Source organism: Xiphias gladius, chromosome 24, assembly GCF_016859285.1.
Source record: "Xiphias gladius isolate SHS-SW01 ecotype Sanya breed wild chromosome 24, ASM1685928v1, whole genome shotgun sequence".
In the NCBI taxonomy this organism is placed as follows: domain Eukaryota; kingdom Metazoa; phylum Chordata; class Actinopteri; order Istiophoriformes; family Xiphiidae; genus Xiphias; species Xiphias gladius.
In genome coordinates, this window is record NC_053423.1 from 24,219,935 (window position 1) to 24,234,005 (window position 14,071).

General features: G+C 44.2%; 1 protein-coding gene across 3 annotated transcripts in view; it reads left to right on the top strand.

Annotated features, from left to right (window-relative positions):
* The window catches only part of LOC120786193 (collagen alpha-1(XIV) chain-like), a 132,461-nt gene that overhangs the window by 57,483 nt on the left and 60,907 nt on the right, over nucleotides 1-14,071 (top strand). For all 3 annotated transcript variants that reach the window (XM_040121439.1, XM_040121441.1, XM_040121440.1), the window contains exons 15-20: nucleotides 447-573; nucleotides 732-871; nucleotides 2,086-2,218; nucleotides 2,429-2,473; nucleotides 4,495-4,640; nucleotides 11,948-12,077. In XM_040121439.1, coding sequence (XP_039977373.1) covers nucleotides 447-573; nucleotides 732-871; nucleotides 2,086-2,218; nucleotides 2,429-2,473; nucleotides 4,495-4,640; nucleotides 11,948-12,077 — 721 coding nt within the window. The remainder of the gene's footprint in view (nucleotides 1-446; nucleotides 574-731; nucleotides 872-2,085; nucleotides 2,219-2,428; nucleotides 2,474-4,494; nucleotides 4,641-11,947; nucleotides 12,078-14,071) is intronic.

Here is a 14,071-nt window from a genome sequence, read left to right on the forward strand (position 1 = left end):
CGTTCGGGGCTGGCAACAAAGGCTGATTTTCCTTTTTTTCTTTTTCTTTCATAACTACTTTTGAAATTCGACAGTGGCAGAGGTTCATGAGAAATAATTTGACATTGTGTTGTTTGCTTCCAGTCACACAGTGTGACCCAACTCCAACCTGCTTTTCCTTGAGACGCGGTGGAGGCTAGTCTGCCACAGTCGGCAGGCGTCATGAATCATTCATACCTAGACAAAAGAAAGAGGCTCACGCCGAGCAGCTGAAAAGCGTCGTGGGAAGAAAAAAAGAGAGAAAGAAAAAGCAGCCGCCTCTTCATTTGCACAGTTGTTCAGCTGCGGTGTGCACCGCCCTGTGTGGTTTTTTTGTTTTGCCAGTAACCACCGGTGTAGGTGCCACAGTTCTGTTTGAACCGACAGGAGTGGACAGTTGTCACGGTTGTTTGGTCCTCTGTCTACAGGTGGATGTTGGCCCCGTGACCACCTGGTTGCTAAGAAACCTGACCTCCCTGACGGAGTACACGGTTGGTGTCTTCGCCATCTACGACGAGGGACAGGCTGAGGCTGTGACTGACAGCTTCACTACGAGTAGGAACGAATATCATTATTACCAGCAGACGGGCATTTTTATAATATAATATTTCAGGCCCCAAAAATAATGTGAAATTCCCGGAAGATTGCAGGGAACAACATAAACTGTCCAGTCTAAAGGTACCATAACCATAAGTGTGTATTTGTGTGTGTAGAGACTGTCCCGGACCCGCTGGATCTGAGGAGCAGTGAGATCTCTACTGACAGCTTCAGGGTGTCATGGCGACGCCCGGCCTCTGATGTGGTGCTGTACCGCCTCACCTGGACGCCCGCCGACGGAGGAGACAGTGCGGAGGTGCGTTGGTTCGTGTTTTTCCACACAGGTTGTCGAAGAGATCGGTTGGTTAAAAAAAAAAAAAAAAAAGTCACGGAATTCATACATGTTTTTCAAGCTCGTTGAACCTGAATTGCATTAGCTGAGGGTCAAACCGCCAAACGAGGACGAATAACATTATCAGGGTATGTACGTGTGGTGATACGCCGCCGTCCTTCCGCTCATTTCCTCCATTTACGCCCGTCCAGGTTTGCAGTGGCACAAGGCTGCACTCAGCTAAACAAACCTCTTTGGGCTGCTTGCATCAGCCGCCTCGTCCTCCCGCTGACTGCTGAACAGCTTACGACCTTAAGAGAGGTCTGAAGTGCAGGTGGTCTGGCAAATTGAGAGCTTCTCATTCAGGATCAGCTTTCTCTGCAGTGTCTGCGTTATTTGATCCTGAGGCACTTGAACTCCTTCACTCGGGGTAATAACTTGAAGTGAGCAATCCGCGGTTTTCCAGCAGAGCGCCATCGCCTCGGACTTAATATGCCCGATGTGACTCGATTTAGTTGATGATGATTGTCTTCTTCTTCTTTCTTTTGCCTGTCATCTCTTTCATCACACGTGTCACAAAGAGTTTGGCGATTTAACGTCGTCGTTGCTTCCACTTTTTCTTCTATGTCTACACGTCAAACGGTAACCGCACCCAACGCCGAGCCGAACCGGTTAGTTCTGGTTAAAACGGAGCCACAAAGAGTTCAGAGACCTGATCGACTACATTCAGATGATTCAGTCAGGACATAAAATGAAGCAGATAAAAAGACAAAAGTCCACTTGCTGTCCGGTCTCCCTCCGTTTCACTAGTGGGCTTTTCACCGGGATTTGACGCCGGCGACGCTGATCTCCAAAGCAAGACACCTGTTATCGGTCTCTTCACCTGTAGGCCTTTCATTTCTCTGCCAGGCTTTACTCTACTTAGATCTTTCTGTCTGCCGAGCTGTGTCTCCGTGCAGTGGCGTAACAATGAAATTAAAGATGCATCTTGCTTCAGATGCATTCCAGTAAAACCAAAGTCAGCTACTTCTCGCTGTGATGAACGGTTTAACTCCCCTTTTAAAGTTGGTAAACTGATCCGATTCGGTTGCTTTCACCTCATCTGCATACATCTGATTTTCTGCTTCTCTGACTTCTTGTTTGTCTGTAGCAGCTGGACATCTGTCCATTACAACACAACCCCCCCCCTTTTGTTTCAGGCTCTGGTGAACGGAAATACCAACAGCTACCTGATAAGAGGACTCAGCCCCTCCACCGAGTACGAAGTCCTCCTGGCTGCCATCTATGACAATGAGGTCGAGAGTGACGAGGTGATCCTCGTGGAGTCCACTGGTAAAATAAATGTTCCAGCTGCTCATTTTCTTCACGTTAGTCGCTGAGAGTTCACGTTTTTCTTTACATGGCATATTTTCTGTTTTCATTTCTGTAAACCAATCAGACGAAGGCATTTAGTGTCCAGACTGAGACAACCATCGGAGGGTGATTTCAACTCTTTATTAAACCGATGTGGGAAGTTTTATTTCTTTTTTATTTGGTTTTCAGATGAAAGAACAACCACCGTCGCTCTGACAACCACCACCACAGCAGGTAGATATTTCATTGCAGCTGTTGTGGAGAATTGTGTTCGTTTCTCCTTCCCTCCTTCCTCTCTACCTTCCTTCTCCTCCTCCTCACGTTTGACCTTGTCCGTCATCCTTCATCCATTACGTCATCCGAAGACCTCCCGCCGCTGCTCTCCCTCTCACTGATGCTCTCCAGCCATCTGGGGCACGTTTATGTTCCCCAGTATCTGGAATCACCTCCATATCACTCTTAGATCTTCTTGGTGCATCAATCTGTGGAGCTCGAGGACGACCCAATGCCTTGTTGCAATTAGTTTTGCCAGATTCAATTAGAAAAAATGTCATTTGTGGACGTGCGTTTAGTCCAGTATGACTCAATCTCAGTCCTCGCGGATGCCGTAGTAGCAACTATCTTACAGGCATAATGGGAAGTCCTCATTGGTTTTTGACACATTTGGTGACATGACATTCCTGCAGTCGGTCTCAGCCATTAGAGGTCAGACATTTTCATTTGAAACAGTGGGAGGAAGTGACCGCAAAGAGCAACGGCAAATTAGCACCAAATTCAGCAGATCAGAAAACAGGAAGCAGTTGAATGTACTTATTGAAATGCGTACATTTAAAATGAAGGTATTTTATTTTATACGGCTGCGCTAAATGATCATTTGAGAATTTACAGTTGTCAGTTTATGAGGTACAACCAGCTAAAACTCGCGTGGTCTAATAGCAGTCCTGCAACGAGTCCTGCTTGGTGAAGATCAGAACGTTCAGGTCGTGTTGAAACTGTGTTGAGGTGTTGATTGATCATTCATCATTTTGGAGCCTGCAATTTGTGGTACTCTGTACTACCCTCATTGATTTGACTGGGGTGGCCAAGAGGAGGAGGATGATGATGATGATGATGATACTACTATATATCAATAACTTTATTTATATTGCACTTTTCAAAACCAAGTTTACAAAGCGCTTTAAAGACATAAAACGGAAGATACACAGTCCAATTTCATACTAAAGTAGTATGTTCAGTAAAGAGGTGTTGATTGATGATATGATGTGAGATATTATAATAATACTTTATTATCACTATTATTATCATTATTATTATTCTTATTACCAACCTTCTCATCCCTTACACCCCTGCTCACTCGCTCACTTGTCCCCAGGGCAGGGCTGGAGATTGGCTGTTAGGGCTCCTCGGCCGTGGGGATCCTTTCCCTCGGGAATCAGACGAGCTACCTCACTGTCCTCTTCTAAAACTCTTCTAAAAGCTCATTTCAATAAAATGGCTCTTAGTTAGAGTTTTCCTTTGGTTTAATGCTTTAACTCATTTACTTATTCTTAAGATTTTTCACTGTCTCTCATCTTTATTTCCATTTTCCTGGTTGCATCGAAACCCATACCCTTCATGATGGTAGGATTTATTGCAGGGCTGTTGTGTTAGACTGCATTAGTCTTAGCTAGGCGTTCCTAATAAACGGACAGCTGATACAGTGTGAGATCAATAAATTGAATATTGACAATCGGACAGAAGAACAGAGGTAGTGGCGAGTTCAGTGAAGTGCAATAACAAGCAAAGAGGTGTGATATGGGTGACGTTATCTGAGAGTTTGGAGAAACTCTTTCTAACTTCTCAAAGCGTCTTATAAACCTTTTATTTTGCAAAGGAAGAATCGGGGCTGAAAAAAAATATCAGGTGGCAAATCTCTGATTATGAGATTGCGGGCGTTGTTTCACTGATGGCGTTTGTAATTTGTTTTCCCCCCATATTCAGATGAAAGACGCAACATCCCTCAGGAACGTTGTCGGATATATTTTCCCAGGGAGCGTTTCCATATTGACACTGACAAAAGACGTAAATATACACGTGATATAAATGTGAAAACCTGAGTAAATTAAATGCCAAAATGATGTCTCCTGGGTGCGATTGGTTTTCCTGATACAAGTTGAAAATCATGGTGCTGTGACAGCTTCGCGCCTCGGCGAGTCGATGTTGATGTTTACCTCTGTGACCTGCAGCGGGACTTTTTACTCTCTCTGATCCTGCAGCTCCTCGTTACGGCGTGAGGAACATGAGGATCGACGAGGAAACCGCCTTCAGTATGCGGGTGTCCTGGCAGCCCGTCGACTACAGGAACGTCCGACATTATCGGCTGAGCTACATCAGTGCCAGGGGAGACCGAGCAGAGGAGACGGTAAGACGCAGAGAGTGTCAGCGAGTCAGATTTTCATCTTCAGACTGACGGGACATTTGGGTGGTTTTCACTTGTTTACTTATTTTTTGTTGTTATAACTTTTCTTGTTCTTTTTTTTTGCTTTGGTTTTGCAGCTTAGATGTCCAGTGAATTGAACAACGAGGATTGCGTATTTTTTTCTTTGATTTTCTTTTTTTTTTTTTTAATCCTGTATAATGGATCGTACTGGAACTTCCCATAGATGTGTAGATCCTTTTTTTTTTTTGTCTTGATCACAGTTTTAATGCATTGTACCTGCTTTGGAATCCATTTAAGCCCACGGGGTGTAATTGTTTCATACTTCAAGGGAAGAATTATGGATTTCGTAGAGGTAATTGTGTAGTAACTGTAGCCAATGGAAATTCTGGAGTTAGAGTCTTAAACTGTTACTGGACATTAAATGACTTGTAGAGGTATACAAGGTGTTTGGGGACTGATAGAAGGAACAAAGGAGGCATTTGTTGACTCGAAAAAAGCCAAACCTTCCAGGTTATTTGATGAAGAAGATGGCAGGCCTTGTGATTGAAAGTCCCCCATGGAGGGAAAGAGGGAGGAGAGAGAGAGAGAGATACTGTGTTGTGGCAGATCTTCAGAGAGAGAGGGAGAGAGAGAGGGGGGCAGAGAGGGGGGGGCAGAGAGAGGGAGAGGAGGATAATGACGATGAAGCCAGGGGGAGGGGGGGCAGAGAGAGAGAGAGGTAAAAAAAAAAGAAGACTTTTACGGAAAGCAAACACTGATGCAGAAACATGCGGTTTTTCTATGGTGGACATTTTGTGTGAACATGTCTGTGTGTGAACATGCTCCACTGGAAAACATTAAGGCACTAAATAGATATTGATATGATGAGCCTGAAGTGCCAAAATTAAAGCCTGCGTTTGGGTAAAGCTGCTTCGGATTGTGAAATCAGGAGCTAATTACCTCTAATATCGGTTTTCCAACAGAAAAAAAAATAAATGTGACAGAACTGTTTTTGGAACCGATTTTTGTGCCTCCTTCAGATCACCAGCCTTGTTTCTGGCTGCCGTGTATGAATGTGTAACTTCCCATTTATGTTTGGTTGTAATGTTTGTTGAGCTCTATTTATTTAGCTAGTCTTATTTAGATCAGTGGTCATTTTACAAGAGACCTGAGAATAAATTCAGTTTATACAAGTTCAGCTAGGCAGTAATTAGTAACTTTTTGGTAACTTTCTTTAAAAAAAACAAGTCGGCGTCGACGTTTATCAAATTTCTTCACATGATAACTTACTGCTCTGATTCTACACCGATTCTGAAACTGTCTTGAAACATGGCAGAGTTCATAGCGGTAAATAAAATACACACATACCTATAAATGCCATTTGCTTTAGGAATTTTTTCTCTGTTCACGGTCCGATGTCAAATTTATTGACTGTTCTTTATCTTCCCTCTTGTAGTAATCGATACCTGTGCGGCCTCGGTAAATGTGTGGCATTAAAGACGCCTCCCTTTCGTATCCTTGGTCTCCAGAACCTCGCGTATTTTGGACAGCCCGAGTTGACAGGGTGTGTGACTTTGCGGCATCGCCACAGTGGAGGCCGCCACGTCTGTGCGGCCGGCTCTGGCCGCAGGTCCCACGTCAGCCATCAGCTGCTCCGCCGGCAGCCTGTTAAATGAGATCTCGAGCAGCTGTGGGCTCTGTTTTGCAATCCAGTCAGGTTATGAGTCACCAAGTGCTGCACTCAAAAGCGACCATTTAGATGTCTATCTGCCTGAGGGGGAAAAAAAAACAAAAAAAAACTGGCAGGCTTCCTCTTCTGCTTTGTTCAAAGTAAGTTTCACTCCGTAGTTTGTGGCTGCCAAGAGACAGACACCAGCCATTTCAAATAAAAAAATCAGTCTTTTACATGTGATTGATTTCTGAATGGCACTCATCCCACTTCATCTCCACTGATGGAATCTGCTCTTAAACTGCTAATAACTTCTACAAAATTGTAGATGGCAGGTTGGCTCTGTAGTTGTAACCAAATCACATCAAATTTAATTAAACTGCAGATTCAATGCAGTGATTACTGTATATGCAAAGGGATTTTTAAACACGATAAAAGCCATTCAGCCTCATAAAAACAGAAAAAAAGGATTTAACGTGACGAAGCAAGTCTTCAGCAAGACGCCACAACCACAGTCTGATTCTGTTGGCTTCTCTGTGACCTTTGACCTCCAGAGCAAGGACGACAGTGTACATATCGTCCCCCGTGACAGTTTAGTCAATGACAAATGTGTAACATTCATCGAGAGCCGTGTCTGTACGCCCTCTTTTTGGGTGACCTGGTGACAGGTTTTCAATACCTTGGATGCAGTAGTGGGATGTGATGCCGCATTTCCCCAATGTCTCGTCAAATCCATACCAGTCTGTGATGGACAGATGCACAAGTGGAAAGACTGGGGACAAATCGTCTTCTCTCGCCAGATTTCAGTGAGGGAAGAGCAATTAGAATTCGTTCAGCGTGTTGGTCTAAGAAGGATTTCTTTAAAAAGAAGTTTAAGTTCAAATTTGATTGCTATGGTGGCTCCAAAGTCCAAAAACGTTGTATTCAGAGTGTTTTTTGTTTTTATGCATTTCCGACTGCTGTTCTGTTTCTCTTTCTCTGATTGAGCAAATGGGGAGTGAGAATTGTTATTGTGACAATAACAGAAGTTTTGTGGAAGCTCCTCTAATCAATATTTTTATATAAACAGTGATTAAAATACCATGAGAATTATCTCCAACTCTGCAGCTTTGCATAGCTCTTTAGGCTCTTGTAGCTCCGTTTTAGTTTTATGGCAACAACAGCAGACGGAGTTAGCGACAAGTGGTGAACATAGTGGAGCATTTGGCAGCTTAAGAGACATTTAAGAGATATTTTCCTCAGGGGTTGGTGGAGACCAAAACCAGAGCTAAAAGGGGAACGAGAATTGGGCTAAAACTCATCAGGTGGACACGAACACCACCACAGTGGGACGATTGTGTTGCTGTGTGTCTGCTGGATGTATACACGAGCGTTTGCTAAAATGTCACCCAGAACGACCGAGTCATTGAGTTCAGATTTCCTCAACACTCAGCTTTCTCCAAGCATATAAAATACAGAAGTTAATGGCTATATCCATTTAGATGGTTCTGTCACCGTTTTACCAGATGTCGGTATCTACATCATAGCCATGGGGCGACTTGTGCAGCCATCTGTCCACGGAAAGCTTTGATTCTGAACTCAGTGAAGCGCCGTTATCTCCCTGTGCTGCCTCATTCGGTGTCGAATAAACCAAAGCCGCTGGGCATCAAGTGCAGTTCCTCTGTGTGTAAACTGATTTTTGGTTGTTCCAGGAGTTAAGAAACTTAGTCAAGGAGGGATTAAAAGTTTTAGGTGTCATGGTTTTCCTTCTGTCGCAGATTTTCTGTAGTTTATACACTCCGTCAAATAATCCAACTCCCGTTTCAAGTTTCTCTAGCCATCCTTCTTACCATCCACACGCCAGAAAATGTGGATGGATGTGATTTTTCCTTGAATTTTGAGTCTGTCGATGAGACTCTTAGGGTTAGGTAGTTATTCCAAAGAGACATAAAAAAAAACCGAAACGACTTCTAATACAAAACAAACAAAAAAGCTTTTTAAAGTTTTTTTTATTCATACAAAAATGTCATAGAGTGACGCTTTCCACCTTGACTTCCCATTGGATACTGAATCAGGCCCATACAGCAGTAAATGATTGGAGCCACTCTGAATTATAGGTGTTTTGATTTGTATATGAGCATATAATCGTATTCTTGTGGTTTGGAAGAAGTGGGTGTACCAAACAAAGCCAGCTCAGGTGTCAGCATTTAACCTAACTATGGAACTTCTCTCACATCAGGCGGTCATCCATGTGGACTAGATGGTAACCCCTGTTTCTGTCCAACGATAGTTTCTGGCATCGGATTGGTCGGAAGGTCGTTGGGGTGTACCCGCGGAGATCTTAAGGTGTTGAATGGTTTGCGATAGGCGGCGACTCCTTGTGACTTGACTCTGGCTGGCTACGTGTTCAGATCCTTGTGGAGTTAGCAGGGTTAGGTCTGTCCTGGGGCCCCATTTATGAAACTTAATAAATCACAATCAACTCAAAAATGTGACCACGTGGACAAGCCCCATATTCCGCCCACTACACTCCCACAAGCAGACATGGTTGCAAAAAACCTGCCGATATAACCAATGTTCTATGGGGAAGATGGGAGCGATGTTACATCTGCAGCTGTTAATGCACTCGGTTCAACAACTCTGACAGTGCCTGCAACTAATTTCAGGACTAAACACTAGCATTTAAACAGTAGAATGCAGTGTGCTGTAGTGTGTAGTGTTTCTCTCATTTCGAGTCAGTATATGAGTGCAGGCGATGGAGAGGTGCAGGGTAAGGTGGGCGGAGAAGGCGCACAGTGCGCGTGGCAGCTGCAGCGGCGTCTTCGGCACAGTCTGTGCGCCTTTTGCCCCCGGACGTACGGCCATGTGTTCACCGTGGCTATTTTGCATTAAAAAGAAAAAACTGTTTAAAAACCCATTTAAATCACACTGCACAGTAGTATCACCAGACACTGTTGCACTGTTCAAAGCACTGTTCTTCTGTTGTATATGGCTCCTCTATGCTGTCTCTGGTGTTTGTAGGCCTAATTGATGATTAGATGGGGTTGATGGGAAAGTGATCAGATTATTCAGCGGGAATACTGCGGAAAAGTGAGCCGGTCTTTTCAAAAGCTGCCGCCCGACCTGACGCATCCTGGCATTCCAGCTGCCCCGTGATTTGCTCCACAACCGATTGCGAGGGAGTGTTGGCATTGTCTGTTCAGGTTTGGGAGTGTGGTGAAGAGCCAGGAGTTGATTGAAGCACCACGGTCAACTGAAGAGAGGACAAAAACAAATAGTTCAATAATAAATCACAGATGTAAATGGTTGTTGTTTTGGTTGGCTCGTATCATCTAAAATGGAGAATTACTTGTGGAATAATGGGTGATTTACTACAGGTAAACACGGTTGGCCCGAATATCTGGCTTCAATTCATTACCTCGCCATCTGCGCCGCTAGTTGCAACTGTCTCCAAAATGTTCGCAAGCGTGGGTCAGAGTTTGGGGGCAGCTGCGTGCAGTCTCCCATCAACTCCGGTCTCTTCCGCGGGACGTAGCGTACCCATGTTTCAAGCCCCATTTTTAGCATATGCGACGGTTATAAATGAGGCCCCAGGTCTTGAGTAGGTATGGGATCCTCGTCATCCCCTCCCAGTAACCGTTTGCCTGGAGCGCCACCTGGACCTGGCACATTTCATCCTCTTTTGTTTCTTTAATTTGTTTAAAAATGTGTTTTAACTGTCATATTGCTCGCTAGTATAGTCACCTAAAATTGACTCCCATTGTCTGTGCACTCGACTGTGTTCTCCATGCAGTTTTCCTTCAAGCCTTGTGTGTCAGGTGCATCAAACTTAATATTCCGGGCCTGTGCAGAGTCTCTGTCAAAACTAGATTGTGTTTCTGAATCCTATAAATACTTTATGAAACCATGTTTGCATTTACAAAGTGATGGAGTACAAAAATGAGTGTGGTTGGGGGAGATTTCTTCCAACAGTGTGGCCTGGTGACAGTTTAGACTTGCTGCCTTTTTCATCAGACCGGGCTGAAATTGATTTGTCAAGGCCCGCGGTGTTTGTTGGACTGACACGTCTGAGAGAGCGGGGTTTTTTTTTTCCCCTCTTTTTTTTTTTTTCTCTTTTTTTTTTTTCTCTTTTTTTTTTTTTGGGGGGGCGTTGGATTGAGTCAGGCTAGACTGTGCATGCTCAGAATGCAAACTGGGCCTGACAGACAAACAGACGGAGACAGGCACACACAAAGAGGGCTGTAGAGAGAGACAGAGGAATGAAAAGACTTGCACAGACAGAGCTCAAGCTTTCACATATTAAAAGATTTATCCTGCCCAGAACAAAACAGGCATCCAGCAGCAAAAGAAACTCTGTGTTCAGTCATAGGTACGATACCACTGACCATCCGAGTCTGTAGAATTCCTACACTGAAGACTGAAATGTTTGAAAATGCCTGTGGTTGACAGACGAATCTCAGCCAACTGTGCTGTGAGGGTTAAGCGATACGATAAAGCTCTGCCTTTAACATCTCCGGTTGTTTGCTCTGACGATGCATTTCATTTCATTGTATTAGCCAAGAGCATACAGTGCCATCTGTTTTATTTTTTCTCAGTTTAATTTTGTTAACAGGTACTGTCACAATACATTAGACAGAGGTAGGATGAAGACGTGTCAGAGATTTCAGTGAATAAAAGTGAAGAAGAGAACTTCACTGGGTTGCTAAGAAATAATACAATTAAATTAATGAGTGATTAAACAACAGATGCACAGAGAGGAGCGGGGAATAAGAAACAGAGGTAGAGAAAGCAACGGAGAGCAGAGAAGAGGAGTCAGCAGGGTAAAGAAGCAGATTAGCTTCGGTTCACCTGGACGGATCAGCCATGAGGGGGCCAGTTTTATTAAAAAAAGGCCAAGTTCACAGGCGGGTGAGGAGGAAACCTGGACACAGTTAACCTCAGCAGCACCTGAAACCCCAGAACCACACTGGAGCACCTCTCACTCCTACACCCCTATTAAAAGGCTGGTGTGTTTTTTTTATTTTTGTGGAACTCGGCACCTATAAAAGCTTAATTTGCCCTTTTAATTCCATTTAAGAATAAGTCCCAGAGGAAGCACTGGCATGTATTAAGTTGATATTGAAGAAGAATCCCACTGAAATCAAATCCCTTCCAGATCCTTTTCAGTGGAGCAGGAACATTTACTTTTCTGAACCTTTATCTCTTGGTGACTCTGTGATTGCATTTGCTTTGACCTTTGCAAGTCCGGTCCCAAACACTGGGAAAACACCTGGGGGGGGGGGCCCATCTCCACTGGAGGTCCCTATTAAAGCTGTCAGCAAGTGTTTCTCCTGCAGAGTGGATCAAACATTCAGACTGTTCTGCTGTTACAACATCTGCCATCAGCAAGTCACTCTGTACGTTTGCAGTCTAACATTAATAATAATGAATAATGAGTACCAAGTTAAAAAAAAAAGGAAACAACTCCACTAAAACATCACTAAATATCCACTGACTCTCACCTGTGAAGCATCTACATAATGTCCAAGACAGAAGATAATGTCAAAGGGCTGTGGACGTGTTTGATTGACGGTGAACTTTGGGGGGGTTTGCACACAATGACGGGGTAAAGAGGCCGCTCTGTCTCAGTCTGCCTTTCTAACCTGAATGTTTCTGCTTCCAGAGGACGGTGCCCACGGCACAGAGCAGCCTGGTTCTGCAGCCTCTGCTGTCAGACACGGAGTACAAAGTCGCCATCACTCCTGTTTACCCCGATGGAAACGGACCGACAGCGGCACGAATGGGACGAACACGTAAGTCACGTTCGTGATCCGTTTATTTCGACCGATATTAGTCAGATCGCTTTCTTCAGTCTCACAGCAGTCGCATCGTTTCCAGAACCTAAGGCGGTATTTCCCATCAATCCTGTTACTTCCACTCCACAGTCCAGAAGAACAGCACCGTGGCTGCTGTTTTGTGTCATGAAGCAGGTCCATCAAGTCCTCCAAAGTCAGCCTGGTGGATCCCAGTGAAAATGTGCAGAGAAGCGTCCAGTGGAGACGGGAAAAGCCAGATAGAATCTGATTTCTTTATGTTTACATGATACATACGGCATCTTTTATTGAGTATGGGGATTCGTGTGGGATTGTTCATATAGGGAAGTTTCCGTTCAGGTGTTTCTTTATGTCCACCACGTCGCCTCTGTTTTCCGGTCACTCTTTCTTTTGTCCAAGTAGTTCAAAAAAGGCAGCGGTGCTGACGTGTGATTTTTCTTCTTTTCAGATTATTTCAAGTAAAATTATTTGGATTTGTTGAAACAAAAAAAAAAAAAAAAGTCAACAAAAAAAAAAGCTATTCCAGCAGATACGATGCTGCGATTTAAGAGCAGAGAGGAGAGAAGCTGCTGTGGTTGAGAGTGCCGACCTCCTGACCCTCCAACACTCTCTGACATCTTGTCGCTCTAATCTCCAGTAGAGTTGTAGACGCACAGACTAAGGTTTCAGTGGGTTATTGCTGAGGAGTTCCTGTCGGGAATAAAGGAGGGAAGAATGGCAGGAAAGACAAACAGAAGGATGGAAGTGAAAGGGAAATCCATCTCGTGCTGTCCTGGTAAACTGTTTGAAGAGTGAAAATGAATGAAGTAACACTGGGCTGAATAAAAGCTGAGGTCAGTAAAAATAGAAAACCAGAGTAGCGGAACAAACGAGTCGGTGGAACAAGAGTGAGACTCGCTAAGAGAGAAAGTTGGAGTAACTGCTTGAAAATGATGTTTAGATTTATATCTTAGCAGCATGAACGTGTATCACACGGGTGTGTTACCTGGGACTCGGCCTGTAAATGGGGAAACAAGATGGAATGGCTTCCATACCTTGCAGACATTTTGGGAATCCATAAAAAAAACGGCATTACGCGTGATTGGGGTGTTGCCGGTTCAAATCCCCATCTAACAGTGTGCTGGTGCACAGCTACATGCTTAGGGTGTGTTTGTGCAGGTGTATGAAACCCTGACCTCTGCCATGCTCCTAAGAGGAAGACTCAATTCAAGGTGAATTTCCCCCCACAGCGCCTGTCACTGTCTCTCTCTCTCATTACCCGGAAAAACAAACACTGCAGTTTAAGCGGAACAGGAACTTGTTACCCATTCATCATCTTGAGGGTGTCTCGCCTGCTGAGCTACATGTTGCGGGACCGTCGCCAGAGAGGGAGTGGAGATGGACGGAGGGGGCGTTTCCCCGCTTATTGCCAAAATAAACGAAAAAAGGATTCATTTCTGGAGAAAGAAGGAGGGGGGGGGCTGCTCATATCAGACCACATTGTGATGTTAAATAGCTTACATGAAAAAACTAAAACCGGCCTTTAAAACGTACATTCTCTATGTAAATACATGATGAATGTTTTAGCCATTTAATTGTACCGGGAATGATATTCGTAGCCCTGAGCAATAAAAAAAGTCTGTTGGGAATATTGGCTTTGCGATTTCACTTCAAAGCAATAGCTTGACACTAAAAGCTATTGTAATATCTCTTAGTAATTATGAGGAAAACACTTAACAATTGCAACGACCGTTCCCCCAATAACTTCCTGTGGTTTAGTCGCAACTCCATCAACTGGTAAAGGTATTTAAACGCAAGCATGTATTCCGAGTAAAGAAGACAGTTCAGGTTCTTTCCACTGAAACCCATCCCGCATCTCTGCACAGCTCATTACACTCCAGACAATTTCAGGGGGGGGGGTGATAAAACCTCAATGCACGACAGTCAGATTCTTTACTGTGGAGCTAAAGACAGAAATATGTGGGAAGCGTTCT